At 41.5% G+C, this 26,664-nt stretch overlaps 1 protein-coding gene across 4 annotated transcripts in view; it reads right to left on the bottom strand.

Moving 5' to 3' along the window:
• Positions 1 to 26,664, bottom strand: part of tub (TUB bipartite transcription factor) — a 337,531-nt gene that overhangs the window by 193,301 nt on the left and 117,566 nt on the right. Inside the window, exon 1 of one of the 4 annotated variants that reach the window (XM_073049510.1) lies at positions 24,490 to 24,593. The exons of 2 other annotated variants lie outside the window; for them this stretch is intronic. In XM_073049510.1, coding sequence (XP_072905611.1) covers positions 24,490 to 24,509 — 20 coding nt within the window. In that variant the 5' untranslated portion in view covers positions 24,510 to 24,593. Of the gene's footprint in view, positions 1 to 12,848; positions 12,876 to 24,489; positions 24,594 to 26,664 lie in introns of those variants that run through there. One more of the 4 variants, XM_073049513.1, reaches the window with a different exon arrangement.

The raw sequence follows: 26,664 nt of genomic DNA, 5'->3' as shown, positions 1-26,664 counted from the left end.
GACAGCAACCAGTGATGTTCCAGAAGGATCTGTTCTGGGACCCCTCCTCTTTATGATTTTTATAATTGATCTGGATGAGGAAGTAGAAGGGTGGGTTAGTAAATTTGCTGATGACACAAAAGTTGGGGGCGTTGTGGATAGTCAGGAGGATTGTCGGAGGTTACAGCGCAACATCGATAGGATGCAGAACTGGGATGAGATCTGATGGAGTTCAACTCAGATAAGTGTGAAGTGGTTCACTGCAGTAGGTCAAATTTGAAGACGGAATATTAATGGTAAGACTCTTGGCAGTGTGGAGGATCAGCAAGATCTTGGAGTCAGTCTCCACAGAACACTCAAAGTTGCTGTTCAGGTTGACAGTGTTGTTAAGAAGGCATATGATGTGTTGGCCTTCCTCAACCATGGGACTGAGCTATATTAGACCTTGGTCAGACCCCACTTGGAGTACTGTGTTCAGTTCTGGTCACCTCATTACAGGAAGGATGTGGATACTGTGGTAACTTCTACTTTACAAAAAGACCACTCGACAACTTGATGGGCAAAAGAGCATCTTTATCTGGGACGGCAAATGATATTTACAATACAGAGGCTTCCAGGTACCTCGTGCGGCATGGGTGGAGGAACTATATACAATGCATACTGGGAGTAAAAAGAGCGGAAGTAAAGACCCCGCCAACCCCGGATCCCGCCTCTTGCTACCAACAGCTTCCTGATTAGTATTAACTTACTTTTAATAATACTCACATTACAACAGATACTATAGAGAGAGTGCAGAGGAGATTTACAAAGATGTTGCCTGGAGAGAATAGGTTGAGAGGATTTGGTCTTTTCACCTTGGAGCCATGGAGGATGAGAGGTGACCTGATAGAGGTGTACAAGATGATGAGAGGTATTTATCGTGTGGATAGCCAGACGCTTTTTCCCAGGGCTGAAATGGCTAACATGAGGGGGCATAGATTTATGATACTTGGAAATAGTTACTGAAGGAACGTCAGGAGTAGGTTTTTCACACAGAGAGTGGTGGGTGTGTGGAATTCACCATCAGCGATGGTGATAGAGGTGGATACAATAGGGTCTTTTAAGAGACTCCTAGATAGACACACAGAGCTTAGGAAAACAGAGGGCTGAAGGGCCTGTAATGTGCTGTAGATGTCTATGTTCTATGAGGGCTCAGCTTCAAGACAGAGGGGCGTCCATTTAAAACAGAGATACAGAGAAATTTCTTTGGCCAGAGGATGATGAATTTGTGGAGCTTGTTACCATATGCAGCTGTGGAGGCCGGGACATTGGGTATATTTAAGGCAGAGATTGATACGTTCCTGATTGGACACATCAAAGCTTACAGGGAGAAGGCCGAGGAGTGGGGTTGAGGAGGGGTAAAAAAGAATCAGCCATGACTGAGTGGCAGAGCAAACTTGATAGGCCAAACTCTGCTCCTATGTCTTATGGTCTTGTGGTCTTAAATAAAAAAATCCAAAGGTTCCCTTCTATCCTCAACTCTCTACTCAAAAATGGGAATGATTGAAGCCCATTTTGTGGGAGGACCAGGAAAATCTGACAGTGATCAGAAGAACACATTTTCCATCAGTCTGAAGGATCTGATCATGGTCAGGAGGAGGGGCTATCAGGATTCATTATCAAAGTCAGACCGTAGGCCAGTGCCCAGAGGCACAAGATGATCTTGTGAGGTCAGGGAAACCTCCTATCAAAATGAAACCCAGGATATAACCTGAAAAACAAATCTAAAACTCCATACTCCCTGAAGGATTTGCCCAAAGAGGAAACCAACACTGAATTCCAAAACTTTCCTCTGATTCCTATCCTAACTAAACCACATCTCTTTCTCACTTCCCCTCTGCCATTTAGAGGCCTCATGCTAAAATTATAAATCAAGTTGTGATTACAGTTTCATAATTAAAGTAGGTTCCTGTTCACTTCCTGCTGACGATGCTCTTGACTACTCAATCAGATGATTATTATTAGGATATAAGCAGCTGAGAAGATAAGTAAATCTCCTCATTTTAATGTTTTCCACCCACCCATTCTTATATCTGATTTTTCACCAAGTTTTGACATGCCATGGATTAAAAACCAATAAAGCTGTTATAAAATTTAGAATCACTGGTTGAGGCTCAGCTAGTTTATTACATCCAGTTTTCAGCACTGCACTTTGGAATGGATGAAGTACCAGAGTGACAGAAAAAAATAAAATATACAAGTTACTTGAAGAGAGTGGAGAAGCTGGCATTGTTCACTTAGAAAAAGAGGGAGTTAGAGAGGGATATTCTGGAGTTTCTACCAAGCACAGACCATCTGAAATCTTTGTAAGGTGCAAGGTAGATAACCTTTGTAGACGGGAACAATCATAGAACATAAAACTGCACAGGCCATGACATTGGTTCAACTATTTAACCTACTTCAAGATCAATCTAACCTCCCTCCCTACATAACCCTCCACTTACCTTTCATCAATGTGCCTGTCTAAGAGTCCCTTAAATATCCATATTGTATCTGCTTCTACCACTACCTTGGCAGTGTGTTCCAGTAACTTGCACACTCAGTGTTTAAAAAAGCAACTACCTCTGGGCATTTCCCTTAAACTCTCCTCCACTCACCTTAAAAGGATGTCCTCTGGTATTAGCCATTGCTGTCCTGAGGAAAAAAGGTGATGGCTGTCCACTCTGTCTATGCCTCTTCTAATTTCTTATACACCTCTATCAAGCTTCCTCTAATCCTCCATCATTCCAACCAGAAAAGCCCAAGATATAAGATTTTTATGATATCATGGTTAAGGGCACCAGTTTATCTTCTGCCACTTAATAATTATTCTAATGATACATTAACATGCATGCCAAGTGCCCTTTCTTTTGCTCATAAGTATGGTTATCTGTTAAAGCCTGAGCCAAAGCCCAGTGTGGGGTTATTCTGCCACCTATTGCAGACAAAGAGGATAAGGTGAGAATTAAGAGCTGAGCTAAAGGCTCTGTGAGCATTAAGAAATAATGGCTTATCTCCACAAGTAGGCTGGAACACAGAACTCTCATCACACCCTGATTATAAGATTAATAGATATTGAAATGGACCAATGTCAAACAAAATATAGCTTAAAGATTCTAATAAACTATTCCCGGTTTCCTCGATCTAGGTTGGCAGCATGGGTGGGCAGGATCTTAAAGAAATAAATGCATTTTGTAATGAATACAGATTACTACTAGCAGTATATTATCAATTTCAATTTTCAGATACTGCACTTTGAACTGGAAAATATATTTTTAATTCAGTCACGCCACTATGTAGAAAGTTTGAACACCTGCCACATTATCATCTTGTAATGCTATTTATCTCCTGTACCTAATAAAGTGGCCACTGAGTGTATATTTGTGATCTTCTGCTGCTGTACCCATCCACTTCAAGGTTTGTCTTGTCGTGCATTTAGAGATGCTCTCCTGCACGCTGTTATTGTAATGTATGATTATTTGAGTTACTGTTGCCTTCCTGTCAGCATGAACCAGTCTACCCATTCTCTTCTGACTTCTCCCTAACAAAATGTTTTCGCCCATAGATCTGTTGCTAACTGGATGGTCTTTTTTTGTTTTTCTGCGCCTTTCTTTGAGAAATCTAGAGGTTGTTGAGCATGAAAATTTCAGATCAGCAGTTTCTGAGATACTCAAACCACCCTATCTTGCACAGTGAAATCAATCCATGGTGAAAGTCACTTAGGTCACAATTCTTCCCCATTCTGATGTTTGGTCTGACTAGCAACTGAACCTCTTGACCACATCTTCATGCTTTTGTGCATTGAGTTGCTGCCGCATGAATAGCTGATTAAATATTTGCATTAAAGAGCAAGTACACAAGGTGTCCCTTATAAAGTGGCCACTGTGTATAATTGCTTCATATACAAGATCAACAGCTTCATATATCAAGAATACATTTGGATTTAACTCAAATCCTCATTCTTGATTTACTAAAATCCAGTCTCAAAATTAGTGAAAAGCTTTCAAGATCCTGTTCCCATTTATTACCAAACATGAATAATATTCTGGCATCTTACCACTTCCTTCTCAGTCCGGAAGAAGGGTCTCAGCCTGAAATGTCAACTGCTTATTCATTTCCATCGATGCTGCCTGACCTGCTGAGTTCCTCCAGCATTTTGTGTGTGTTGTTATGAATAACATTCTGCCGTGATGTGTAATACTGTAGGTGTTCGTGTACATTACTTCCCAAATCAAATATCCATTGAAGTAACCAATTGTTATATAAAACTAGTAGTTCACTAATTATAATTTAATGTAAAAATCATGTAAATTAGGAGGAGGAATAGGGTACTTGGTTTCCCTAAGTCATTATGCTAATGTTTTGGCATGCATACAATTAACTCTATATATCACCACAATTCTGCAAAGGCAAATTCTTCTACAGTGCAAGAGGTAAATGAATGTTCTTTTTTCTTTTTCTTTGTGGACCAGGATGTGGCTGTCAATGCCAGTATTTATTATCTGTGCCTTATCATTCTTAAGAAGATGGTGGCAAACTGCCTTTTTGAACTTCACAGTTCTGATGAAAGTACTCCTACAGCACTGTTAAGAAAAGGATATTAAAATTATCTGGATAATGATCATTACATTACTCAAGTAATGATATGAATTAAGTAACAGGTGAATTTATCTTGAGAAGCAGTTGCATTCACCTTAAATCAACATTGGTGCAATAGGGAAAGAAAATGTTTCAGTAATACAGGTGCTTAGTATGATCGACCTATAGTACCCACGTTTGTTTTTGATGCTTAGTTCCAGATTACAGTTATATAATCAGGACCTTCAAAGGAGGAAATGAAAATTAAGCATGCCGATGCAAAACAAACAGAAAGGGAAAAATTAACTTTTAAATTTCTGTTGTTCCCCTGATATCTACCGTGCTTTGCCTTGGGTTTTTAAAACCAGAATAGAAAAAGATGACCCTACAAATCTTAAATTTTGTCCCTGCATTTCTTCTGGTCCAATTTTTAAATAATTCTGACAAACTGGAAGCACAAAAAAATTACAGAGCTCAATGAGAGAGTCGTTTATTGTCTTACAGCTCAGTTTATTAACTTATAATAAGAAAAACAGAGATCCATAGAGAAACAAAAAAATGAATTGGAGAAAGAAAAAGACAGGCTAGATGGATGATGGTCTTTTCCAATTCTGTACTTTCCAGGGACAAATGAGAGATTGAAAGTAAAATAGAATTCAATACATTCTCTTTGACATTTTGTTGGAATGCATAGTTCTTTCTCTAAACTCCTATACCTGAATTCAACAGGACATACCATTAGAGCAGTTTTTTTTCTCTCAATTAAAGACTGACTAGTAGCTGGATGGGGACCATCTAAACCTTGTTCACATGGTTGACCAAAATTGATTGTTTCTTAAAAGTTAGATTTAAGACAGAGAAGTACCTAGTCAAGGTCAAAAATTGTTCTTAATGCTCTGCATGTTGGTGGCAACCATACTCCTCTGCAATTGGATCAGTTATGCAGTATTAATATGCTGCTTGACACTTCCCCCACATTCAATATTCAGTTGGCATTGGAAAAGCAGTGATTGAGTATTCTTCACCAATAGCTGCACTTGCTAGAGAGGTAATTAACTCAACTGGAGGACCTACAAGGACAGCCCTCTTGGAAGAGGAAAGATGAGATGTCTATTAAAGATTAACAAAGAGGTTTCTAATTCTCGTTAGTAACTCAGTTAACAATATTATGAACAACTGCTCTTCTGCTCCAAGCTGCAAGCTACAGAAGCTTAGGGTTTTCAATTTGGGAGTATGGGTGTCAAACTCCTTAGATTCATTCTCCAAGAAACATCATCTCACTCTGAGACCTGGTCCTTCATGGCACAAATTAACATATCAAACACAATATGGAAAGAGACAGGCCATTTCCAAGGGAATGCTGAGGGCATTTACTGGGAGCAAGCAACAGTTTAAACTGTCATGACAAAACAAGAAGTTCCATGTGCAAACCTACTGTGTGATTGATTTCTGGAGTACCCATACGCCTGTGAGTACCTATTTTAGATAGAAATTCAGCAAAACAGGCGTCATGCCAAAAATAGCCATAAAGAACTCTACATGGAGTCCATTATAATACATTTGCATATTTCTGTAAGCACCGACGAAGTCAATGTGTGCTACGGACATTACTGCAAACATGGCCACAGCAGGGCACCCCAAAACGATCCAACTGAATTTAAAGATCATATGTTCCAATGGCCAAGGACCACTGGGTTATAAAGAATGTGTTCTTGATCTGAGAACATTGATATAGTTCTACAAGTTAAAATATGGAAAATGTGTCCTTTTACACACAATTTACATTATTTAAAATAGTCTCCCACTTTTTCCTGCATTCCTCATCAGTCACAGGCTGAAGGATAGCACATAGACATTATATTTTTATTAGAATCAGAATCAGGGTTATTATCACCAGCATGTGATGTGAAATTTGTTAACTTAGCAGCAGCAGTTCAATGCAATACATAATCTAGCAGAGATAAAAAATAATAGTAATAAATACAATAATGATAAATATAATAATAAATATTCAGTTGACATTGGAAAAGCAGTGGTTGAGTATTCTTCACCAATAGCTGCACTGGCCAATGTCTTTGGAACCAGACACCAGGTTGTGGCACAGAAACTGTAGATCAGTCATCTAGAGGTTTTCTTTCAATGCATTTTCACTTAGGAAATTTTTGTTTGAATGCATGTGATAAAATGTGCCAGGAACTTAACAAACCACCACACTGGAGCATGGTTCTACTTGTTCAAGAACTCAGTTTTAAATTTCAGTGGGAAAAAACTGAGGGCATAACTTAGCTAATAACGTAGTCTAAACTTGTAAGAGGGTCATTCACAGTTTGCAACAGCTCGGCGTGAGCCAATTGAGTGTGATGCTAATTAATTTCGTTTCAATATTCACCAGGTCTGATTTTTTTTTACTCATTAAAGGTGCACAGATGGAAAATCAAGAGCAGACTGCACATCAAATAACAAATTATTCATAATGAAAGATATGTAAGGCCGTATATAAATAGATTTTTTTCTTTTAAAAAATATATTAGAATTTAATATTAATGTTATAAAAATGGCTTTTGTACTTTGAGTGGAAAGTAAAATAGCATTACATAATGTTCAAAGTAAATTATTAAAACTTTATTAAGTGACTCTGTAACTTTTAATTTATGTTTTAACCCAGATTAAATGTATTGAAATATTAATCTTTTCAAAGAAATGATCAAATCTCCTTTAAATGTCAAATGCAGTTATCATCATCTGAAAAATTAACCTTTTATTTTATGCCTTGCTGAAGTCATGATAAGTAACTTTTTCTTTCAATGTCTACAACTATTTTGTTCATTAAAGATGAGAAGACAGAAATCTAGGAGCCGACTGGCAAAGCAGAATTTCAATTGTATTCTGGAGTTAATCAGCACAGAAAAAAGCCCTTTGGCCATGTACTCATGCCAACTATTAACTACCATTCTATACTAATCCCAGTAACCATCACTTGGTCTGTAATGTTGCATCCCTCAGTAAGAGAATACTCAACAAGTCAATACTCTGCAAAAGTGAGTACATTTGGTCCAGATTCTTTTACTTTTCATTCCGCTCTCTCCATACTTTGATTTCTCCTGACACTCATCCCCATTGGCTGCTGGAGATGATCCCATCAATTGCCAAAATATCATCATGGTGTACAAATGTGCAGTAACTTGTTACTTCATTTTACCTGGCTGGACAATAATAGTTAGACCCTTCAAAGTTTCTTTCTCTTTTTCTCTTTGCTCACATTTTGGTGTGTGGTTAACTCACTCAAATTACAAGCAGAATACAGTACCTTCTGGCATTAACTCGAAGCCAGCTCAGCTTTAAAAGGTAGTCCTTAAGCAGCTATATTGGGAGACCATGCACCTCTGGGTGTCATGGTCCCATCTGGCTATCCCCCATCTCGCTCTTATCTCCTTGATTGTGCCTCAATTCCAGTTGTCTGATTTCCAATTGCTGCTAGTTCACTGAATTACATCACACCTGGTTTCCATCGGAGACTGCAGGATAGGAACTCTGGTGTCACAACCACAGGTTGCCAGTTCGTTGGTCGATTCCAGTGTGTGTTAACCTCATTTCCTGATCTCTTAGGACTGTTAGCTCTAAGCTCCATTCCATTCGCTAGATTTTCTACGAATACCTCATCTCCGAGCCAAGACTTCCCAGTTTATCTGTTCCATGCTCGCGACTGTGCTAGCACTTCTCCACCCTGTCTCCATGCCTGTGTCCTGAACTTGGGTTCGTCCCCAGTCACTCCCTTACAACAGAATGAACTGGCCAAGAATGAACCCTGTGGACATAGACCCCGTGCAACAAGCCCTCACCAGTCAGGGTTCCCTACTGGGCTTACACAATCAACTGCTCAGAGATGTCATGGAAAACCTTCGTGCCTTGTCCGAGAATGTAAAGAAGGTCAGTGAGCAGGTCGACAGGGTATTCGCTCCCCTTACTCCGTCCCTTCCAAGAACCCGGTCTGACCAACTTGCACAGCCTGGGATGGCAACACCCGAGGGGTCAGCAACACGATCACCAAGAGAGCCGCGTGTACCCAAACTGAAACCCTATGCTGGGGACCTAGGGAAGTACCAGGCTTTCTTACTGCAATGCTCTTTGGTTTTTGAGCAACAATCATGTATGTACAACCTTGGACAGATCGAAGATAGCGTACATCACGGGATCATTGCGAGGGGATGCCTTAACATGGGCCACCGCGATCTGAGATAACCAGTCAGAGACCTGCTCTTCTTTTTCCACCTTCGTCTTCGATAGGAGGAAGATTTTTGAACATCCCATTCGCAGTAAGGACACCGCTAAGTGCCTACTGACTCTCCGTCAGGGCTCACAAAGTGTAGCCAAATACTCCATAGAGTTCCGAATATTAGCGGCCGACTCGGGGTGGAATGATGAGGCACTACAAGAAGTGTTTCGACAGGGTCTCTGTGACAAGATAAAAGACGAATTAGCGGCGAGGGATGACGCAAACGCAAAGAGCCACCATATTCTTGAAGTTGGACCTTCGAAGTGCCTACCATCTAGTCAGAATAAGGGAGGGGGATGAGTGGAAGATGGCATTTAATACCCCACTAGGCCACTTCGAATACCTGGTCATGCCGTTTGACCTCATCAGTGCCCTTGCCATTTTTCAAGCCCTGATTAATGATGTGCTGAGAGACTTCATTAACTGCTTTGTGTTCGTCTATCTAGATGACGAGCAGCCTCCAGAAACACATTCATCATGTCCATCAAGTACCACAGAGGCTGTGCAAAAACAAGTTATTTGTGAAGGCTGAAAAGTGTGAACTCCACATCCCCTCAGTCAGCTTCTTGTGCTACATCATCGAGAGCAGACGAGTGAGGGTGGATCCTGAGAAGATCCAGGTGGTGGCGGAGTGGCCCAGACCCACGACCCACTTTAGCGATTACTGGGGTTTGTGAACTTCTATTGCCGCCCCTTACCCAACTTACCTCACCTACAACACCTTATCTTTGGGACTCCGAGGCTGACTCAGCATTCGCTGAACTGAAGAGGCGTTTCACGTCCGCTCCCATTCTGGTCCAACCAGACCCCTCCTGTCAATTCATTGTGGAGGTTAACACCTCCTGGGCGCAGTTCCATCTCAACGTTCGGGTCCTGACCAGAAGCTTCATCCCTGTGTCTTATTTTCTCTCTGGCTGTCCCCCGCTGAACAAAATTACAATGTGGGGAACCGGGAGCTACTGGTAGTCAAACTGGCATTGGAGGACTGGAGGCACTGGCTGGAGGGGGTGGAACACCCGTTTATCGTCTGGACCAATCATAAGAACCTTGCATATCAGACTGCCAAATGCCCGAACTCCCGCCAAGCCCACTGGGCATTATTTTTTGGCTGGTTCAAGTTTACTCTCACCTAGCGTCCGGGGTCCAAGAACAGGAAACCTGACACACTCTCCCGCCAATACAATTCCAAGGAGGACCTTTCCAGCCCAGAGACCATCCTGTGCGGTGTCGGCCCTCACCTGGGAAATCGAGTCAATAGTAAAAGAGGCCCAACAGGATGAACCTGACCCCGGCAACAGACAGACAGACAGACAGACGGACAGACATACTTTATTGATCCTGAGGGAAATTGGGTTTCGTTACAGCCGCACCACCAAGAATAGTGAAGAAATATAGCAATATAAAACCATAGATTATTAAATAATGAAAAGTTAATCATGCCAAGTGGAAAAAATAAGTCCAGGACCCGCCTATTGGCTCAGGGTGTCTGACACTCCGAGGGAGGAGTTGTAAAGTTTGATGGCCCCGGGTAGGAATGACTTCCTATGACGCTCAGTGTTACATCTCGGTGGAATGAGTCTCTGGCTGAATGTACTCCTGTGCCTAACCAGTACATTATGGAGTGGATGGGAGTCATTGTTCAAGATGGCATGCAACTTGGATAGCATCCTCTTTTCAGACACCACCGTCAGAGAGTCTAGTTCCACCCCAACGACATCACTGGCCTTACGAATAAGCCTGTTGATTCTGTTGGTGTCTGCTACCCTCAGCCTGCTGCCCCAGCACACAACAGCAAACATGATAGCACTGGCCACCACAGCCTCGAAGAACATCCTCAGTATCATCCAGCAGATGTTAAAAGACCTCAGTCTCCTCAGGAAATAGAGACGGCTCTGACCCTTCTTGTAGACAACCTCAGTGTTCTTTGACCAGTCCAGTTTATTGTCCATTCGTATCCCCAGATATTTGTAATCCTCCACCATGTCCACACTGACCCCTTGGATGGAAACAGGGGTCACCGGTGCCTTAGCCCTCCTCAGGTCCACTGACAGACCCACTGATCACCTTTTTGTGTCCAATTCCATCCAGTCTCAGGTTCTCCAGTGGGGGAACACATCTCGGTTCACCTGCCACCCCAGGAGTGATTGGACACTGTCTCTTCTAAAAAGACACTTTTGCTGGCCTTCCATGGAGGCAGGTACCCGCTCCAGTCTCTGCATGTTCCGTCTGTGCCCGGCCACCTGCTGGATTACTTGGTCCCCTACCTGTTCCTAGTCATTCTTGGTCGCACATAGCACTGGATTTTGTCACGGGACTACCCACTTCATATGGAAACACCACCGTACTCACCATGGTGGACCGTTTCTCCAAGACTGTTCAGTTTGTAGCCCTCCCTAAACTCCTTTCTGCTCAGGAGACCACAGACCTTCTCGTCGACCATGTCTTCCACCTCCACAGAATTCCTTCAGACATTATCTCCGACCAGGGTCCCCAATTCGCTTCGCAAGTCTGGAAATCCTTTTGTTGAGCCCTGGGTGCTTCAGTTAGCCTGTTGTCCGGCTTTCATCCACAGACAAACCGGCAAACGGAACGGGTCAACCAGGATGGAGGTGGCACTACGTTGCATAACAACCAACAACCCGTCTACCTGGAGCAACCACCTCGCGTGGGTAGAGTATGCCCACAACTCTCAAGTCAGCACTGCCACTGGAAGATCTCCTTTTGAATGCTCTCTTGGGTACCAACCCCCGCTACTTCCCGCTCAGGAAGAGGATATTGCGGTGCCTTCTGTTCAGGCCCATATCTGTCGGTGCTGCGAGGTCTGGGAAGACACACACATGGCCCTGCTCCGCTCAGTTGACCGCAACCGGAGGAGTGCCGATCGCCACCTGCACCTGAGTATCGACCTGGGCAGAAGGTGTGGCTCTTGTCAAAGATGTTCCTCTCAAGAACGAGCCCAAGAAGCTCACCCCTCACCTCCTGGGACCTTTCCAGGTCGAAAGTATCATTAACCCTACAGCAGTTTGATTTAAACTACCTAAATTTATGCACATCCACCCGACATTTTACGTTTCCAAATTAAAACCAGTTTCTGTCAGCTCCTTGTGCCCTCCGACCGAAACCCCTCCACCACCCCAGATCACCTGACGTACACCATGCGGCAGTTACTGGATGTGTGCCATCGGGGCAGGAGCCTCCAATACCTGGTCAACTGGGGTGGATACGGCCCAGAGGAGTGTTCCTGGATTCCCCGCTCCTTCATCTTGGACCCTTCCCTCATCCGTGATTTCCATCGGGACCTCCCAGACAAGCCTGGGGGATCGCCTGGAGGCTCCCTTTGGGGGTGGGGGGGGGGTTACTGTCATGGTCCTGTCTGGCTATTCCCCATCTCACTCCCATCTCCTTGATTACACCTTAATTCCCATCGTCTGACTCCCAGTTACTGCTAGTTCACTGAATTACATCACACCTGGTTTCCATCAGAGACTGCAGGATAAGAACCCTGGTGTCACAACCATGGGTCACCAGTTCATTGGTCGATTCCAGCGTGTGTTAACCTCATTTCCTGATCTCATAGGACCGTTAGTTCTAAGCTCCGCTCCATTCTCTAGATATTCTACGAGTACCTCGTCTCCAAGCCAGGACTTATCTGTTCCACGCTCGCGACTGCACTAGCACCTCTCAACCTCGTCTCCGTGCCTGTGTCCTGCACTTGAGTTCGTCCCCAGTCACTCCTTGCAACGCTGGGCCCTTTTGGCACAAGTCACTGTGTGCTACCATTGCTACACATAAAAGAATCAGAAAACATAGATAACTAGCTAAACTATACTTCCAAGTTTTTTGAGAAAGCAGTCCAAATCATGATTTTCTATGTTGTTAACCCTTAATAAAAATGTACAAATTGTTGTTACTTTTGTATTTGTGTTTGTTTATTTGATTATATTTTCTCCTCACATAAATTCCATTACCCATTCAGCTGTAATACTGGGGGACACTATACCTTATTGTGGTTCTTCACTTTTCCTCCAGCCTGTAAGTCCATTTCTCAAAGTCACTTTGCTCATTATCAAAAATTCCAGTGGCCCTGAATTTCCTTGCAGTGATACACTGTTCGTTCTCTCCGCTCTTTTAGTTGTTCAACATGGACTTCCTTTTCATAGATCTAGCAGGAAATGCATCATCAGAACCAAGTCCAATTTAATCAATTAATCTTTAAGCTGTAGTCTGGTGGGCCCTATTATCATAAATACCACCCTGTGAGGAAAATCACAGCATTCTGTCATTACTACATATAAAAGTGTTTAAAATTTTTGATAACTCGTTAATCAACCCTTCCAAGCTCAGTCAGCTGTCAAATCTGTTCAGATTCAGATGGTTTGTGAATGTCAGAGACAATCATAAGACATTCAAAAATTGTAACAGATTAATTAACTTATTAAAAAGAATTGTTAATTTTATTTTAAAAATTTAACTAATTGAAGCACCTAAAACAGAAGATAAAATATGGAACAGTGTAGCACAGGAACAGACCCTTCAGCTCACAATGATGTGCCAAACCAATTAAATTAGTAGTCAAATGCTTACACGATGTCCATATCCTTCTATTTTCTTCACATTCTTGTTTAAACATCCCTTAAAAGCCTTAATGTATCTGCCTTACTCCCACCCCCGGCAGCGTATTCTAGGCACCCACCTCTCTGAGTAAAAAAAACTTGTCCTTACAAGAATATTGAAGTAAATGTAATTAAATTAAAAAGCTACATATAGTAGCAATGCCTCTGCCAGCCAGAGTGAAGATAATAAAGTACTCTCTCTTTCAGTCCATCGTCTAACACCATCGTCCCTCATACCCTCTGCTCCAAATTGTCTCACCTTACTGTGCCACCTGACCTCTGCGATTGGATTTACAGCTTCCTGACCAACAGAAGTCAGCAGGTAAGGATGGGACAAGTCACCTCGGATATTCGAATCACCAACACCGGCGCCCCGCAGGGGTGTGTCCTCTCTCCACTGCTGTTCTCCCTCTACACCAATGACTGCACCTCCTCCAACCCCTATGTGAAGCTTTTGAAGTTTGCAGACGACACTACCGTCATTGGACTCATCCAGAATAGTGATGAGTCTGCATATCGACAGCAGGTGGACCAACTGGCGCTCTGGTGCAGTCGGAACAATCTGGAGCTGAACACGCTCAAGACAAAGGAGATGATAATGGATTTCAGGAGACATCCCCCCGCTATGTCTCCCCTCACAGTCCTCAGCAGCCCTGTGTCCACCGTGGAGAACTTCAGGTTCCTGGGAACCATCATCTCTCAGGATCTGAAGTGGGAGCAGAACATCAGCTCCATCCTGAAGAAGGCCCAGCAGCGGATGTATTTCCTGCAGCTCTTGAGGAAATACGGTCTGCCTCAGGAATTGCTGCTGCAATTCTACACTGCAGTCATTGAGTCTGTCCTGTGCACCTCCATCATTGTGTGGTTTGGAGCCGCCACCAAGCAGGATAGAACCAGACTACAGCGCACAGTGAGGACTGCCGAGCGCATTATTGGAGCCTCCCTGCCCTCTATTGTGGACCTGTACTCTTCCAGGTTGAAGAAGAGGGCGGGGAACATCATAAAGGACTCCTCCCATCCTGCGCATGGACTGTTTGATCTGCTTCCGTCTGGTAGGCGCTTCAGATCCCTCCAGACTAAGACTAATAGGCACTGGAGAAGTTTTTTCCCTACTGCGGTCACTTTGCTGAACAGTTAACTGCCGGTTAACTGTCAGCTAACTATTACTTGGATTGCACTACCTGTATGTACAATTTATATTTTCATTTATATTTATCATTATTATTGTTATGAGCAGAGAGACAACATCTGCCGGAAGTAAATTCCTTGTATGTGCATAGGTACTTGGCGATTAAAGTCTGATTCTGATTCTGATCTATGTAACTACATCACTCCTAGTGACTGAGATTGACTTTCTGCACATAATTTATATACGACTATCCTCCATTCAGTACATTCCTTTTTCTGGAGAACCTTCTACTTTGAATTGATTGCAATTCCTCCTGCTCTTTAAATATACTGTGTTTACAAAGTTGATTGACTTTTTTTAAACTAAACAGGTCAACAGACATAGAAACATAGAAAATAGGTGCAGGAGTAGGCCATTCGGCCCTTTGAGCCTGCACCTCCATTCAGTATGATCATGGCTGATCATCCAACTCAAAACCCTGTACCTGCTTTCTCTCCATACCCCCTGATCCCTTTAGCCACAAGGGCCATATCTAACTTCCTCTTAAATATATGTTAGTAGGGAAATTAAATGAACCGGCCTCAACTGTTTCCTGTGGCAGAGAATTCCACAGATTCACCACTCTCTGTGTGAAGAAGTTTTTCCTCATCTCAGTCCTGAAAGGCTTCCCCTTTATCCTTCAACTGTGACCCCTCATTCTGGACTTCCCCAACATCGGAAACAATCTTCCTGCAATCCCTTTAGAATTTTATACGTTTCAATAAGATCCCCCCTCAATCTCCTAAATTCCAGTGAGTATAAGCCTAGTCGATCCAGACTTTCTTCATACGAAAGTCCTGCCATCCCAGGAATCAATCTGGTGAAACTTCTCTGTACTTCCTCCCCATTACATAAAAAAGTGTTATAAAAAGTATTCAGTTTACAGAAATGCAACAGATATGAAGCCTACTTTTTTTTCTTCCAATGTTTGCACCATTCACAGAGCTGGAGTTGCTGAACTATGCCAAGTCTCCCTAATGGGACAAAAGAGACGGCAAATGCTGAAACCTAGAGCAACAAACTAAATTCGGGAGAACTCAGCTGGTCAGGCAGCATCTGCGGAATCCTGACCCAAAGTATTGACTGTCCATTTCCCTCCACAGATGCTGCCTGACTTCTTCCACCATTTTGCTTGTTATACCAAGTCTTAGCAAGCAGATAGAGTATTGAGGAATTTTGGCATTTAACAGCACAGCTTATCAATCAAAAGCCTGGAAACACTGACATTAACGTTTGAGAATATCTTCATGTCTCATAACAAGAGTGCTATATTTCTCAACACCTACATTCAGAACTTCCTAACAACAGCTGTTAAGGACTGATGTTTATCTTAGTTTCTGGTTTCTCTTTTCTACATGCTGAAATTATATAACCTTAAGGAAGAAATCCTGAAATAAAGGTACCTTAAAAAGTTACAGGTCATGATCATGCATTTCTTCATTTCCTTTCTTAAAAAGATCTGGACCCAGCTCTCTGTTACCCTTTAATGCCCTTTATTGCTAATACCCTTTCCTGCTTACATTAACTTTAGTGAGGCCCAGTCCTTGATTTATTATTAATCCTCTTGAAATGTCAAGTATATTATCCATTCTACTGCAAAGAAAGGACACAATTTCAAGAAACTTACCATTTCTCCATTTTAATTTGCAATATTACCCTATGATAATAAATTAGATGTAGATGTGACCATCAAATTTTTAATCAGATTTATATTTAAAAAATGGCTTGACAACCATGTGCTGGGCTTTCTTATTTTCAGCCACAGCAGCAACCTACGTTTTAGCTTAAAGGAACTTCACCCGAGATTCTCCATAAAACGCATGTTTTATTTTCCTCTTCACTTAACCTTTCCTAGATCAGGATTAAACTTAGTGAGCACACTGCACGATACAGGTGTGCAACGGGCTCATAGAACTTACAGCACAGAAAGACTCCATTCATCCCTAATGGTCTACATTGATTTTTTACAGTCTATTCCACACATGCCTCCTCTTTATCTATTTCATCGCACACTATAAGTATATCCCTCCATATCACCATTAATACCAAAATGGAGAAAGTCACCAAGGTGCAGTCGGTAAACAAAAATCTAGATAAACGGTTCCCTTTCGAACACCATTACCTGCCAGTTCCTCAGCACTTTTCCTATTTTTCTACCACAATTTTGGCAGGACCATCATTTGACCAAGGTTCTATATGGAAACTGGATGCCTTTAACAGATCCAGCATAGAAAGTCTTTGAGGGAGTTCAACCAACATCTTTCAGTAAACAACGTTCCTATTTCATGGTGTTTCAGGGTGGCAATCAATATCTGCAATAAAAAAGTAATATTTTTGGCAGCATCTGCTGAAATCATACCTTGCAGGTTGTTTATCAGAAGATTTATGTGCAATATTATTACCAAAGGAAAAAAATAACTCAATTTTCTATTCTGTATTTCTACAGCCTGCAGTAATTTTTTTCCACAGAATATGATTTTATTTAAATGCAATGCAAAAATAAGCTAAAACCTTATATTTATAATGTACCTTACCAATTACTCTGGTTTCTTTCACTTTCTTCATATTCAATGAAGTGCAAAGATAGAAAATAGCTTTGCAAGTAGACCATAATGATAAACTACATACATAATGCAATATTTTTGCTGCACTAGTTAGAGAAGTAAGTTTACAGGATACCTGTGCATCTGACTGCTCTTCAAAGAAGTATTACAAAGTCTATCAACCTCAATAGCCAAATGTAGCCTTGATCATGCAGTTAAAGCCTGCAGTATGTAGGTGAGGGTCCATACACTGGTGTCTATAATCTATTTGGTGTTGCTATTCATAATGTCAATTGTTTATTTATTTATTTATTGAGATACGGCACAGAACAGGCCCTTCCGGCCCTTTGAGCCCTGTCGCCCAGCAACCCCTAATTTAACCTTCAGAAACAGGGATTTCTTTTGATACTTCTGTTGCCAGGAAAGCCACGAAAAAGTTCTCCTCCTCTCCAATCACCTTCTACTAAATGACAAAAATGGAACAATCTGTAATGGAAAGCAAAGAGAATCCAAGGACTTCGGAGTCAGGATCTAGTTTCATCCATGTATCACCCTTATATTATCTGCAGATACTGGCAGAACTACTGGCTCTGAAAAGTGCACTGTGTTCAAGCACACAGGAGCAATGTCTAAGCTGAATAATTAATTAATTCCAACTGTTCACAACTAAAGCATTCAGATCTGAACAAGTATTCCATTCTGACCGACACAGAAGGAAAAGAATTCATGACTGAATGAAGACACAAAACTCATAGCGTACCCTTTCCTGCTATTTGATCAGGATGCTCTTTATAAAATTTCCTCAATCTGCAGCAATGTGTAATGGAGCTGGAAAGCTGCCAAACAACTAATCTTTTCTTTTCCAAACACAAGTATGGAAAATAAGGAAACTACAGAGTCTGCGGAAGTGGCAACATTGCCCAGAAAATCCTAGCGGAAAACAAAGCGCTCTTCTCAGTCCAACCCACACATATGCAAATTTCATGTAAATGAACTGCTGGAAAATTCCCAGCTTCCTTGTCAAGGCTCAATTTACTGCTGCAGTTACGAGATGTTCTTACTTAGTAGAACTCAGGCTACAGCTAATCTTTACTTTAACCTGAAGCAATTGGATTCCATTAGGTGCCATTATTTTACAAGCACAAATATGGGGACTTTCCATTGAACTGATCTCATTCCACTGCCATAAATTCTCCAAGCATCTGGCAAATATTGGTAAATACATGCTGCTGAATATAAAACATGCTTAGCCAATGGGGGTAGGGCAAAGGTCCACACCTTTCACAGTTCCGGTAGTTGAAAGACAAGTCCTCCCAAGCTACATTTCAGTAACATGTGTACAACTGCTGGAGAATTTCTATAGAAATCTGTAGATAGAGAGCTCTAAGGCTGAACCCAAAAATAGCAAGGGAATGTCAATTTCTCTCCAGGCTGCAGGCTGCAGGCTGTGGTATCTTTTGCTTAATGAGATGCTCCACTGAATTGTACCATTAATCCTGTTCCACCATACAATATGACCAGAGCTGACCAGCTTTTCCCTTAACACCACTTTCATACCCTTTCCCTATACATATGGACTCCCCTAGTACTTCAAAAATCTATCAAACTTTCCTGCAATTATATTCAAAGACTGTTCCACCATAGTTCTCAATGGCAGAGAATTCAAAAGATTCGTGATCCCCTAAAAGAAGAAATTCTTCCTCATCTCCATATCCACTGTAAGACCATAAGACAGGAGCAGAATTAGGCCATTTGACCCATCAAGTCTGCTCTGCCAGTCAATCATGGCTGATTTATTCTCCCTCACAACCCCATTCTTCTGCCTCCTCCCTATAACCTTCTACGTCCTTACTAATCAAAAAATAATCAACCTTCACCAGTGACCTGGCCTCCACAGTTGTCTGCAGCAAAGAACTCCACAGTTTCACTGCCCTCTAGCTAAAGAAATTCCTCTTCATCTCTGTTCTCAAAGAATGTCCTTGAATTCTGAGGTTGTGCCCTTCAGTCCTAAACTCCCCTGCCTCCTTTACATCCAATCCATCTACACTTTTCAGAGTTTGGTAGGTTTCAATGAATACTCCTTCATTCTTCTAAACTCCAGTGAGTACAAGCCCAAAGCAAGTAAATGCTGCTCATACATTAACCCTTTCATTTCTTGAGGTAATTTTCATAAATCTTCTCTGGACTCTCCAATGCCAGGACATTCTTTCGTAGATATGGGACCCAAAACTCCTCACAATACTCCAAGTGTGGTCTGACCGATGCCTTACAAAGCCTCAGCATCACATCTTTGCTTTTATATTCTAGTGCTCTCATTTGTCTTCCTTACTACCGATTCAAACTGCAAGTTAACATTTAGGGAATCCTGCATTAGGACTTATGCGTCCTTTTGCAACTCTGATTTACAAATTTACTCCCTATTTAGAAAGTAATCTACACCTTTATTCCTTCTACCAAAGTTCATGGCTGTACGCTTCCCTACATTGAATCCCACCTGCGATTTGTTTGTCCATTCTAATTTTTCTATGTCCTTCTGCAGACTCCCTGCTTCCTCAACACTGACTTCTCCTCCTCCTATCTTTGTATCATCCACAAACCTGGCCACAATTCTGTCATCCAGATCATTAATATATAACATGAGAAGTAGCAGACCCAACACTGGCCTCTGCAGAACACTGCTAGTCACCAACCACCAACCCCCCTTTATTTCCTCTCTTCACTTTCTGCTTAATAATAGTGACTACATCCACTTATCCTTCTGGCGCTCTTGAATTTCTGGCATGGTGTTTCTGGTGTTTTCCACAGCAAAGACTGATGCAAAACACTTATTCAGTTTGTCCGCTATTTCTTCGTTCTTCATTATTACTGCTCCAGTGTTATTTTACAGTGGTCCAATGCCATTTCTTGCCTCACTTTTACTCTTTTACCTGATAAAAAAAATACTTCAGTATCTTCTTTTTATAATTAGCTAGTTTACCTTTAAATTTCATCTTTTCTCTCCTTATTGCTTTTTAGTGTCTTATGTTAGTTTTTAAAAGCTTCCCACTAACCTTTTTGCAGTATTGTATACCCTCCTTTTTGCTTTGATCTCCATTGTCTGCCACAGTTGCCTCATTCCCCCCTCTTAGAATGCACTTTCTTCTTTGGGATGAACCCATCCTACAGCTTTCAGATTACTCCCAGAAACTTCAGACTTTGCTACTGTACCATCATTCCAGTCATCTTCAGCCAGTCCTCTCTCATGCCTCTATAGTTCCCTTTACTCAACTGCAATACTGATGCATTAATTCTTGCTTCTCCTTCTCCAACTGCAGGGCGAATTCTATCATATCATAATTACTGCCCTCTTTACCTTAAGCTCCCTAATAAAATCTGTTTCATTTCACAACACCCAATCCAGAATAGCCTTTCCCTAGTGGACTTGACCAAAAGCTGCCCTAAACAGCCATTTCATATGCATTCCACAAACTCCTTCTCTTGGGATCCAGCACCAATCTGATTTTCCTCATCTGCCTGCATATGGAAATCCACATGACAACCGTAACATTGCCTATTTTGCATTCCCTTTCTATCTTCTGTTGTAATTTGTAGCCCATATCCCGGTTACTGTTCAGAGGCCTGTATAGAACTCACATCAGGGTCTTCTTACCCTCGTAGTTTCTTAACTCTACCCCCAAGGATCCTACATCTTCCGATCATATATCACTTCATCCTAAGGCACCAAGGTGCTGGAGGAACTCAACAGGTTAGGCAGCATTGATGGAGAGGAATGAAGAGTCAACGTGTTGGGTTAAGACTGGAATGAAGCCAGTATAAGAAAAAGGGGGGAAGGGGAAGCAGTACAAGCTGACAGGTGATAGTTGAAGACAGTGAGACAAAGGTAGGTGGGGGGGGGGGGGGGATGAAGTAAGCAGCTGTGAGGTGATAGGCAGAAAAGGTAAAGGGCTCAAGGTGAAAGAATCTGATAGGAGGGGTGAGAGGACCATGGGAGATAGGGAAGGAGGAGGGGCACCAGAGGGAGATGATAGGCAAATGTGGAGAAGAGAAGAGGTTAGAGGGGGGCAGAATGGTGAATGATAAAAAGAGAGAAAGGGGAGAGGGAAAAATTACCAAAAACTGGAGAAATCAATGTTCATGGCACCAGGTTGGAGGATACCCTGATGGAATATGAGGTGTTGCTCCTCCAACCTGAGAATGTACTCATTGTGGCAGTAGAGGATGCTATAGACCAATACGCTGGAATGTGAATGGAAAGTAGAATTGCATTTCTTTATTTTCCTGTAAATGTCTCCAAGAAAATGAATCTCAAGGCAGTATATGTACTCAATTTAATAATAAATTTACTTTGAGTTTGATGCTTGGATGCTAAGTTCCCGGCTGTGATCTACTTTCAACCATGACATAGTGATGCCCACAATGTCATACCTGCCAATCTCTAACTGCACTACAAGATCTTCTGCCTTATTTGTAAGCTGCATGCATTCAAAGATAACAACTTCAGTCTGTATTCACCACCCTTCCTTTCAATTTTGTCTCCATGTTGCATGTAAAGTTCTTATCCTTCTCTAAATGTTTTAGCTTATTCTTTATTCTGAAGTCTTCAGCAACTAGTCTTTCACTCTCCTTCCCTTTTACTTGGTCAATATTTTTCCAAGCTGTTGAACCCATCATCTCCCCCTACTATTTAGTATAAAGCCTATCCACAGCCCCAATTTTCTACCAGATTAGGAGATCTATCCTCTCTATATCCACCTTGTCAGCCCCACCTCTCAATATTTTACACAAGATAATTTCTCAACTGCTTAAGTGTATGGAGGCTCAATTTTTCTTCCCTCATCAACACTTCAACCAAACAATAAACTTTGTGAAACTTCTCTGTGTTGCCCCCAATGCAAGCAAATCCTTCTTTAAATATGGAGATTGCAGCTGAGTTTAGTGTTCCAGATCCAACCTCACTAGTGTTCTGTCAAGTTACGTCAAAACGTTTCTACTTCTCTATTCCAGACACTTCTTCTTGGCTGCGGGTGACAATGGGGACAGGAAGTGGTGCCACAACAAGAAAAGTCAAAGGGCAAAGTTGCACAGGCAATACAGAGCTATGCAGGTCTCTGTGTGGGCTGTTGTCACCCAACGTGCAGATGTCTCTTTATCATAGACAAGTTCAAAATGATTCCCTCCTGACAAGAAAGCATGGATGTTAAAGTGCTTCTATAATCAGAACCAAGACATACAAGCATTGAGCAGTAAACCAGAGGTGCAAAACTGATGTTATGCACTTGAATTTTTAGAATGAACTAACAATTCCACTCAAAATATATTTTGAGTTTTATGGCTTTGACCTTTGACTCTAGTTCGAATCTAACCCAGCCTCATGGGGAAAAGCATGCATGTATTTATAGACTCAGAATAGAAGGACATCCCTTTAGAACTGAGATAGGGAATTTTTTTTAAGCAGAGGGTGAATCAATGGAATTCATTGCCACAGAACAGCTGTTGAGGTCAAGTCATTGGGTATTTTAAAGTGGAGGCTTATAGGTTCTTGACTAGTGAGAGTATCAAAGGTTATGGGGAGAAGCTGAGAGAATGGGGCTGAGAGGGAAAATAAATCAGTCATGATCGAATGGTAGATTAAACTCGATGGGCCGAATGGCTCAATTATGCTCCTATGTCTTACGGTTTTCAAAAAGTGTAATACTTGAGTGTTAGTGGAAAAGTGCCAATTATTATAGTTAACCTTACAAATGAATGTCCTGTGTACGATTGTCAACATTCACCTACAAAAGCTCAGCAGAATCATTGTGGCCATGCACTTACATCAGCATTAGGCTTGCTTTCTTATGATTTGTGTTAATATACTGGCAAAAACTAAGTCCTTTAGTACAGAATATTAGAGTACTACAGCATAGAAACAGGGCCTTGGTCCATCAACTCCATGCCGACCTGCTTTACCACCCAGTCCAATCTACTCACACTCAGACCATAGCCCTCACCACGGTCCTGCATTCCCTTGTCATCCACGTACCCATCTAAATTTCTCTCATATGTTGCAATTGAATCCGTATCCACCACTTCCACTGTTAGCTCGTTCCACACTTGCACCACCCCGAGTGAAGAAGTTCCCCCTCAGATTCCGCTTAATTATTTCACTTTTCACCCTAAACCTATTATCTCCAGTTCTAGTCTCACTTAAATACCCTGTATACCTCTATAAGATTTCCCCTCATTCTCCCACGCTCCAGGGTATAAAGTTCTAAACCTATTTAATCTTTCCCTATAACGCAGGTCCTCTAGTATCAGCAACATCCCTGTAAGTTTTCTCTGTGTTCCTTCAAACTTATTTATTCAAACTCTTGTAGGTAAGTGACCAAAACTGCCCACAATACTCTAAATTTGGCTTCACTAACATCTCATACAATTTAAACATAACTTCAAAGTTTGTTTATGGTATAAGACAGTGGATATCAAATTGTACTCACATCCCTCACTCCACCCATATTGTTTGTACCCAACGTTAGTGAAAAATGAAAGATCGGGCAATCTGAGCTAATATTACCTTACTCTATAACATCAGATGTTTCAATTGCCTAGATGAAGTAACAATCACTGTTGCCCATTCAGACAGAAGTGAAGTGAAATTCTCCCTCAGAACGTTGTGACTCTCTGGAACTCTATATTGCACGGCCAGTCTTTAAGGCAGACACAGATAAATTATTGAGAGGGTGAAAGGTATCAGTAATAAATAGCAACACTGAGTTTTTGTTACAATAAGATTAGCCACAATCTTAGCACGGGGCAGAAGAGAGTCAAAGAGACAAATAATCTCCGCTGCTTCTAATTTGTGTTCCTCTGACAACTTATGGAAAACTAGTGTAACTCCATCTCAGAAAGGTGGAAGTGTTTCCTGTCCAGTTCACTACATCAACATGCAGTCATCTGCTCCAGTGCAACCCAGAAACACTGCACTATCCAGACCAGCAGAGATATTCCAGTCCTGTCTCTTGTTCTAGGCTAGGTAAAGGTGCTCTACTCAAGTTCAATACTGAATCAAGCCCCGATTTCTACTTAAATTCCATGTAACACAGGCCAATCTATACAGTTTATCCTTGATACCTGATTCATACTGGTCATTATTACAGTGTAATTACTTGCACAACTGTAACTACTGTGGTAAAAACAAAGCTTTTAGTAAATAACACCCATCCCCTTCAACATACATCTCCCAGTTGGTATGTTTCTCTCTATAGAACAAGTGCAAACACTGCTCTGTCAGTGAGACTAGAAACTAAATGATCATAAAAATATCTGGAAAACTCTTACCAATATTTACTTTCCTTCATCTCAGCGTAGGTTTCTAGAGTGTGCACAGTGTGAGAGCAGTAAGCTGAGTTTCTCCTGCCTGCTAAGGCACAGTCAGAAGTTTAAAATGTGACACATTCAGCATGGACCGGTTCTGAAAGAAGCTGAAAGCATAACTGTGACAGGAACATTGCCAAGAGTATGTGGGGAGGGGTGGGTGGGATGGTGGCAGAGCCAAGACAAAGATGGGAGGAGTCTGTTTACCTGAAATGCACTAAAAGAATTCAGAGACTAAACTTGTTTAGCATTTAACATCAGCAACAACAAAATTTTGGTAGGAGTGAACATAAGCAATATTTACTAACAGTATATTAAAAATAAAATTTGAACATGAGCGATAGAACATCAGTCTCGCTTACTTGTTAATGAAGAATGCCTTGCAAGGATTCATACTGAACAAACTTCCACTGCGAGACCGGTTTGTAATTGCAAAATCAATTACGAAAAACAACTTGATTGATTTAGGTGCACAAAACCATTTCTCAACAGCAAGCCAGCATCTACTGGATCCATCACATCAAAACTGCTCTTGCATTAAATCCTCCATCAACCTCAGACACGATTAAAAAAAACAATGAAAGCGAAAAAAGAAACTCAATAATGGACAATTCTGAAATGAGAAAACACACCAAACATTCAGAGAACTGATAATATCAGTGGAGTGAATGAACAAATTAACATTTCATCCCTTCTTCAAAACAAGTGTAGGGGCTCCGGCTTCGATCAATATCTTGAAGGTAGCTGATCTTTTACCTTAAGGGTTTAATTTAGCCATTTTGCCTCCAATGTTCTTTCTATTTTTATTTTCACCTTCAGAATAAAAAAAAGGAATGTAGAATCTCTATATTGGTACTAACATTACAAGCTAACCTGTTACAGGGCCTCAATCAAAGGGAGAGTGATAGTTCAATCAGATGACAGATTTATGTCCTTCTTGATTTCCATGTGCCTTTCAGACTTACAGTCTCTAAATAACAACCAGAAAAAAAATGGCTGTGATCTCTAAGCCCGGATGTTTAATGTGCTGTCCTTTGGAAAAAAAAACAGGAATTAACTTCCCAAAACAGGTAAAAGAACAGCTACCTTTTGAAGTGCTTCACTGTTATAATGTATTGTGAAACATGATGAAGCATGTCTTACGAGTCTTTTACACCATGGCTTATGTAAGGGCTGCAAGAGACAGATCGATTCTTTCACAATAAGGGGCAGAGTTTTTGTTGTTCTCTGCTACATTTTCCTGGTTTCATGTTGTCAGTTCACAAAAAAAAAATTAGTTTGTTTAAATTTGATTCTGAACATTCAAACTGCTTGGCTGGTAACTAGGAGTTACTGCAGCAATTCAAAATCATCTCACTCCTCAATATAAAGCTTCCAGAGCCCTCTGCCACTAAGACCAAGCTGCTGGTTAGAAGACTCTGCCCATTATGAGAGGTAGTGCAGGAAGAATCTGATCTTCAGTGATAAATCTATTCCTCCTGGTAGATCATCAACATGGTCCTGGAGAGCTGCAAACCTGTTGGGGTTACTAATTAAGATACCCGATAATGGTGGCTCAGTTCCTGTCTGTTCAAAGCGATGCAAGTGTCACATCGCAGTTACTTTGCCTCCTTTGCAGTTCACTTACCTCAGATGGAATCACCATTTCCTGGCCCTTTAGGAAATTAACAAGGAAACTAACAAGGAACATCATTTGCAACTATATCTAACAAGGTGCAGGATAGACAAGATGCAATTAAATTGAGCATATTGCCACCTTGCCCCCTTTTATCTGGAGTTGTAAACAATTCAAATACTATCTGGGAGGAATGAGGTAACATGCCTCAATGACTATTGTGAGGTAGCTCTGACAGCTACCATCCTGAAGCGTTTCTAGAGGCTAGTAATGGCACATATTAACTCCAGCCTCCCAGACAACTTTGACTCTCTGCAATTTGCTTAGCACTAAAACAGGTCCATGGGAAATGTCATTTCCCCGGCTCTACACTTATCTACGGAGAATCTTAAGAGTAAAGACACCTCTATTAAATTATTTTTTATTGACTACTGCTCCACCTCCAATACTGTAATTCCAGGCAAACTCATATCTTGTTATTTCATGCTCTCGTTATTTATTGCTATTTATTTATATTTGGATTT

Source organism: Hemitrygon akajei, chromosome 6 (assembly GCF_048418815.1).
Source record: "Hemitrygon akajei chromosome 6, sHemAka1.3, whole genome shotgun sequence".
Lineage (NCBI taxonomy): Eukaryota > Metazoa > Chordata > Chondrichthyes > Myliobatiformes > Dasyatidae > Hemitrygon > Hemitrygon akajei.
Note: the sequence above shows the minus strand (reverse complement) of the source record. Positions and strands in the feature narration are given on the sequence as shown.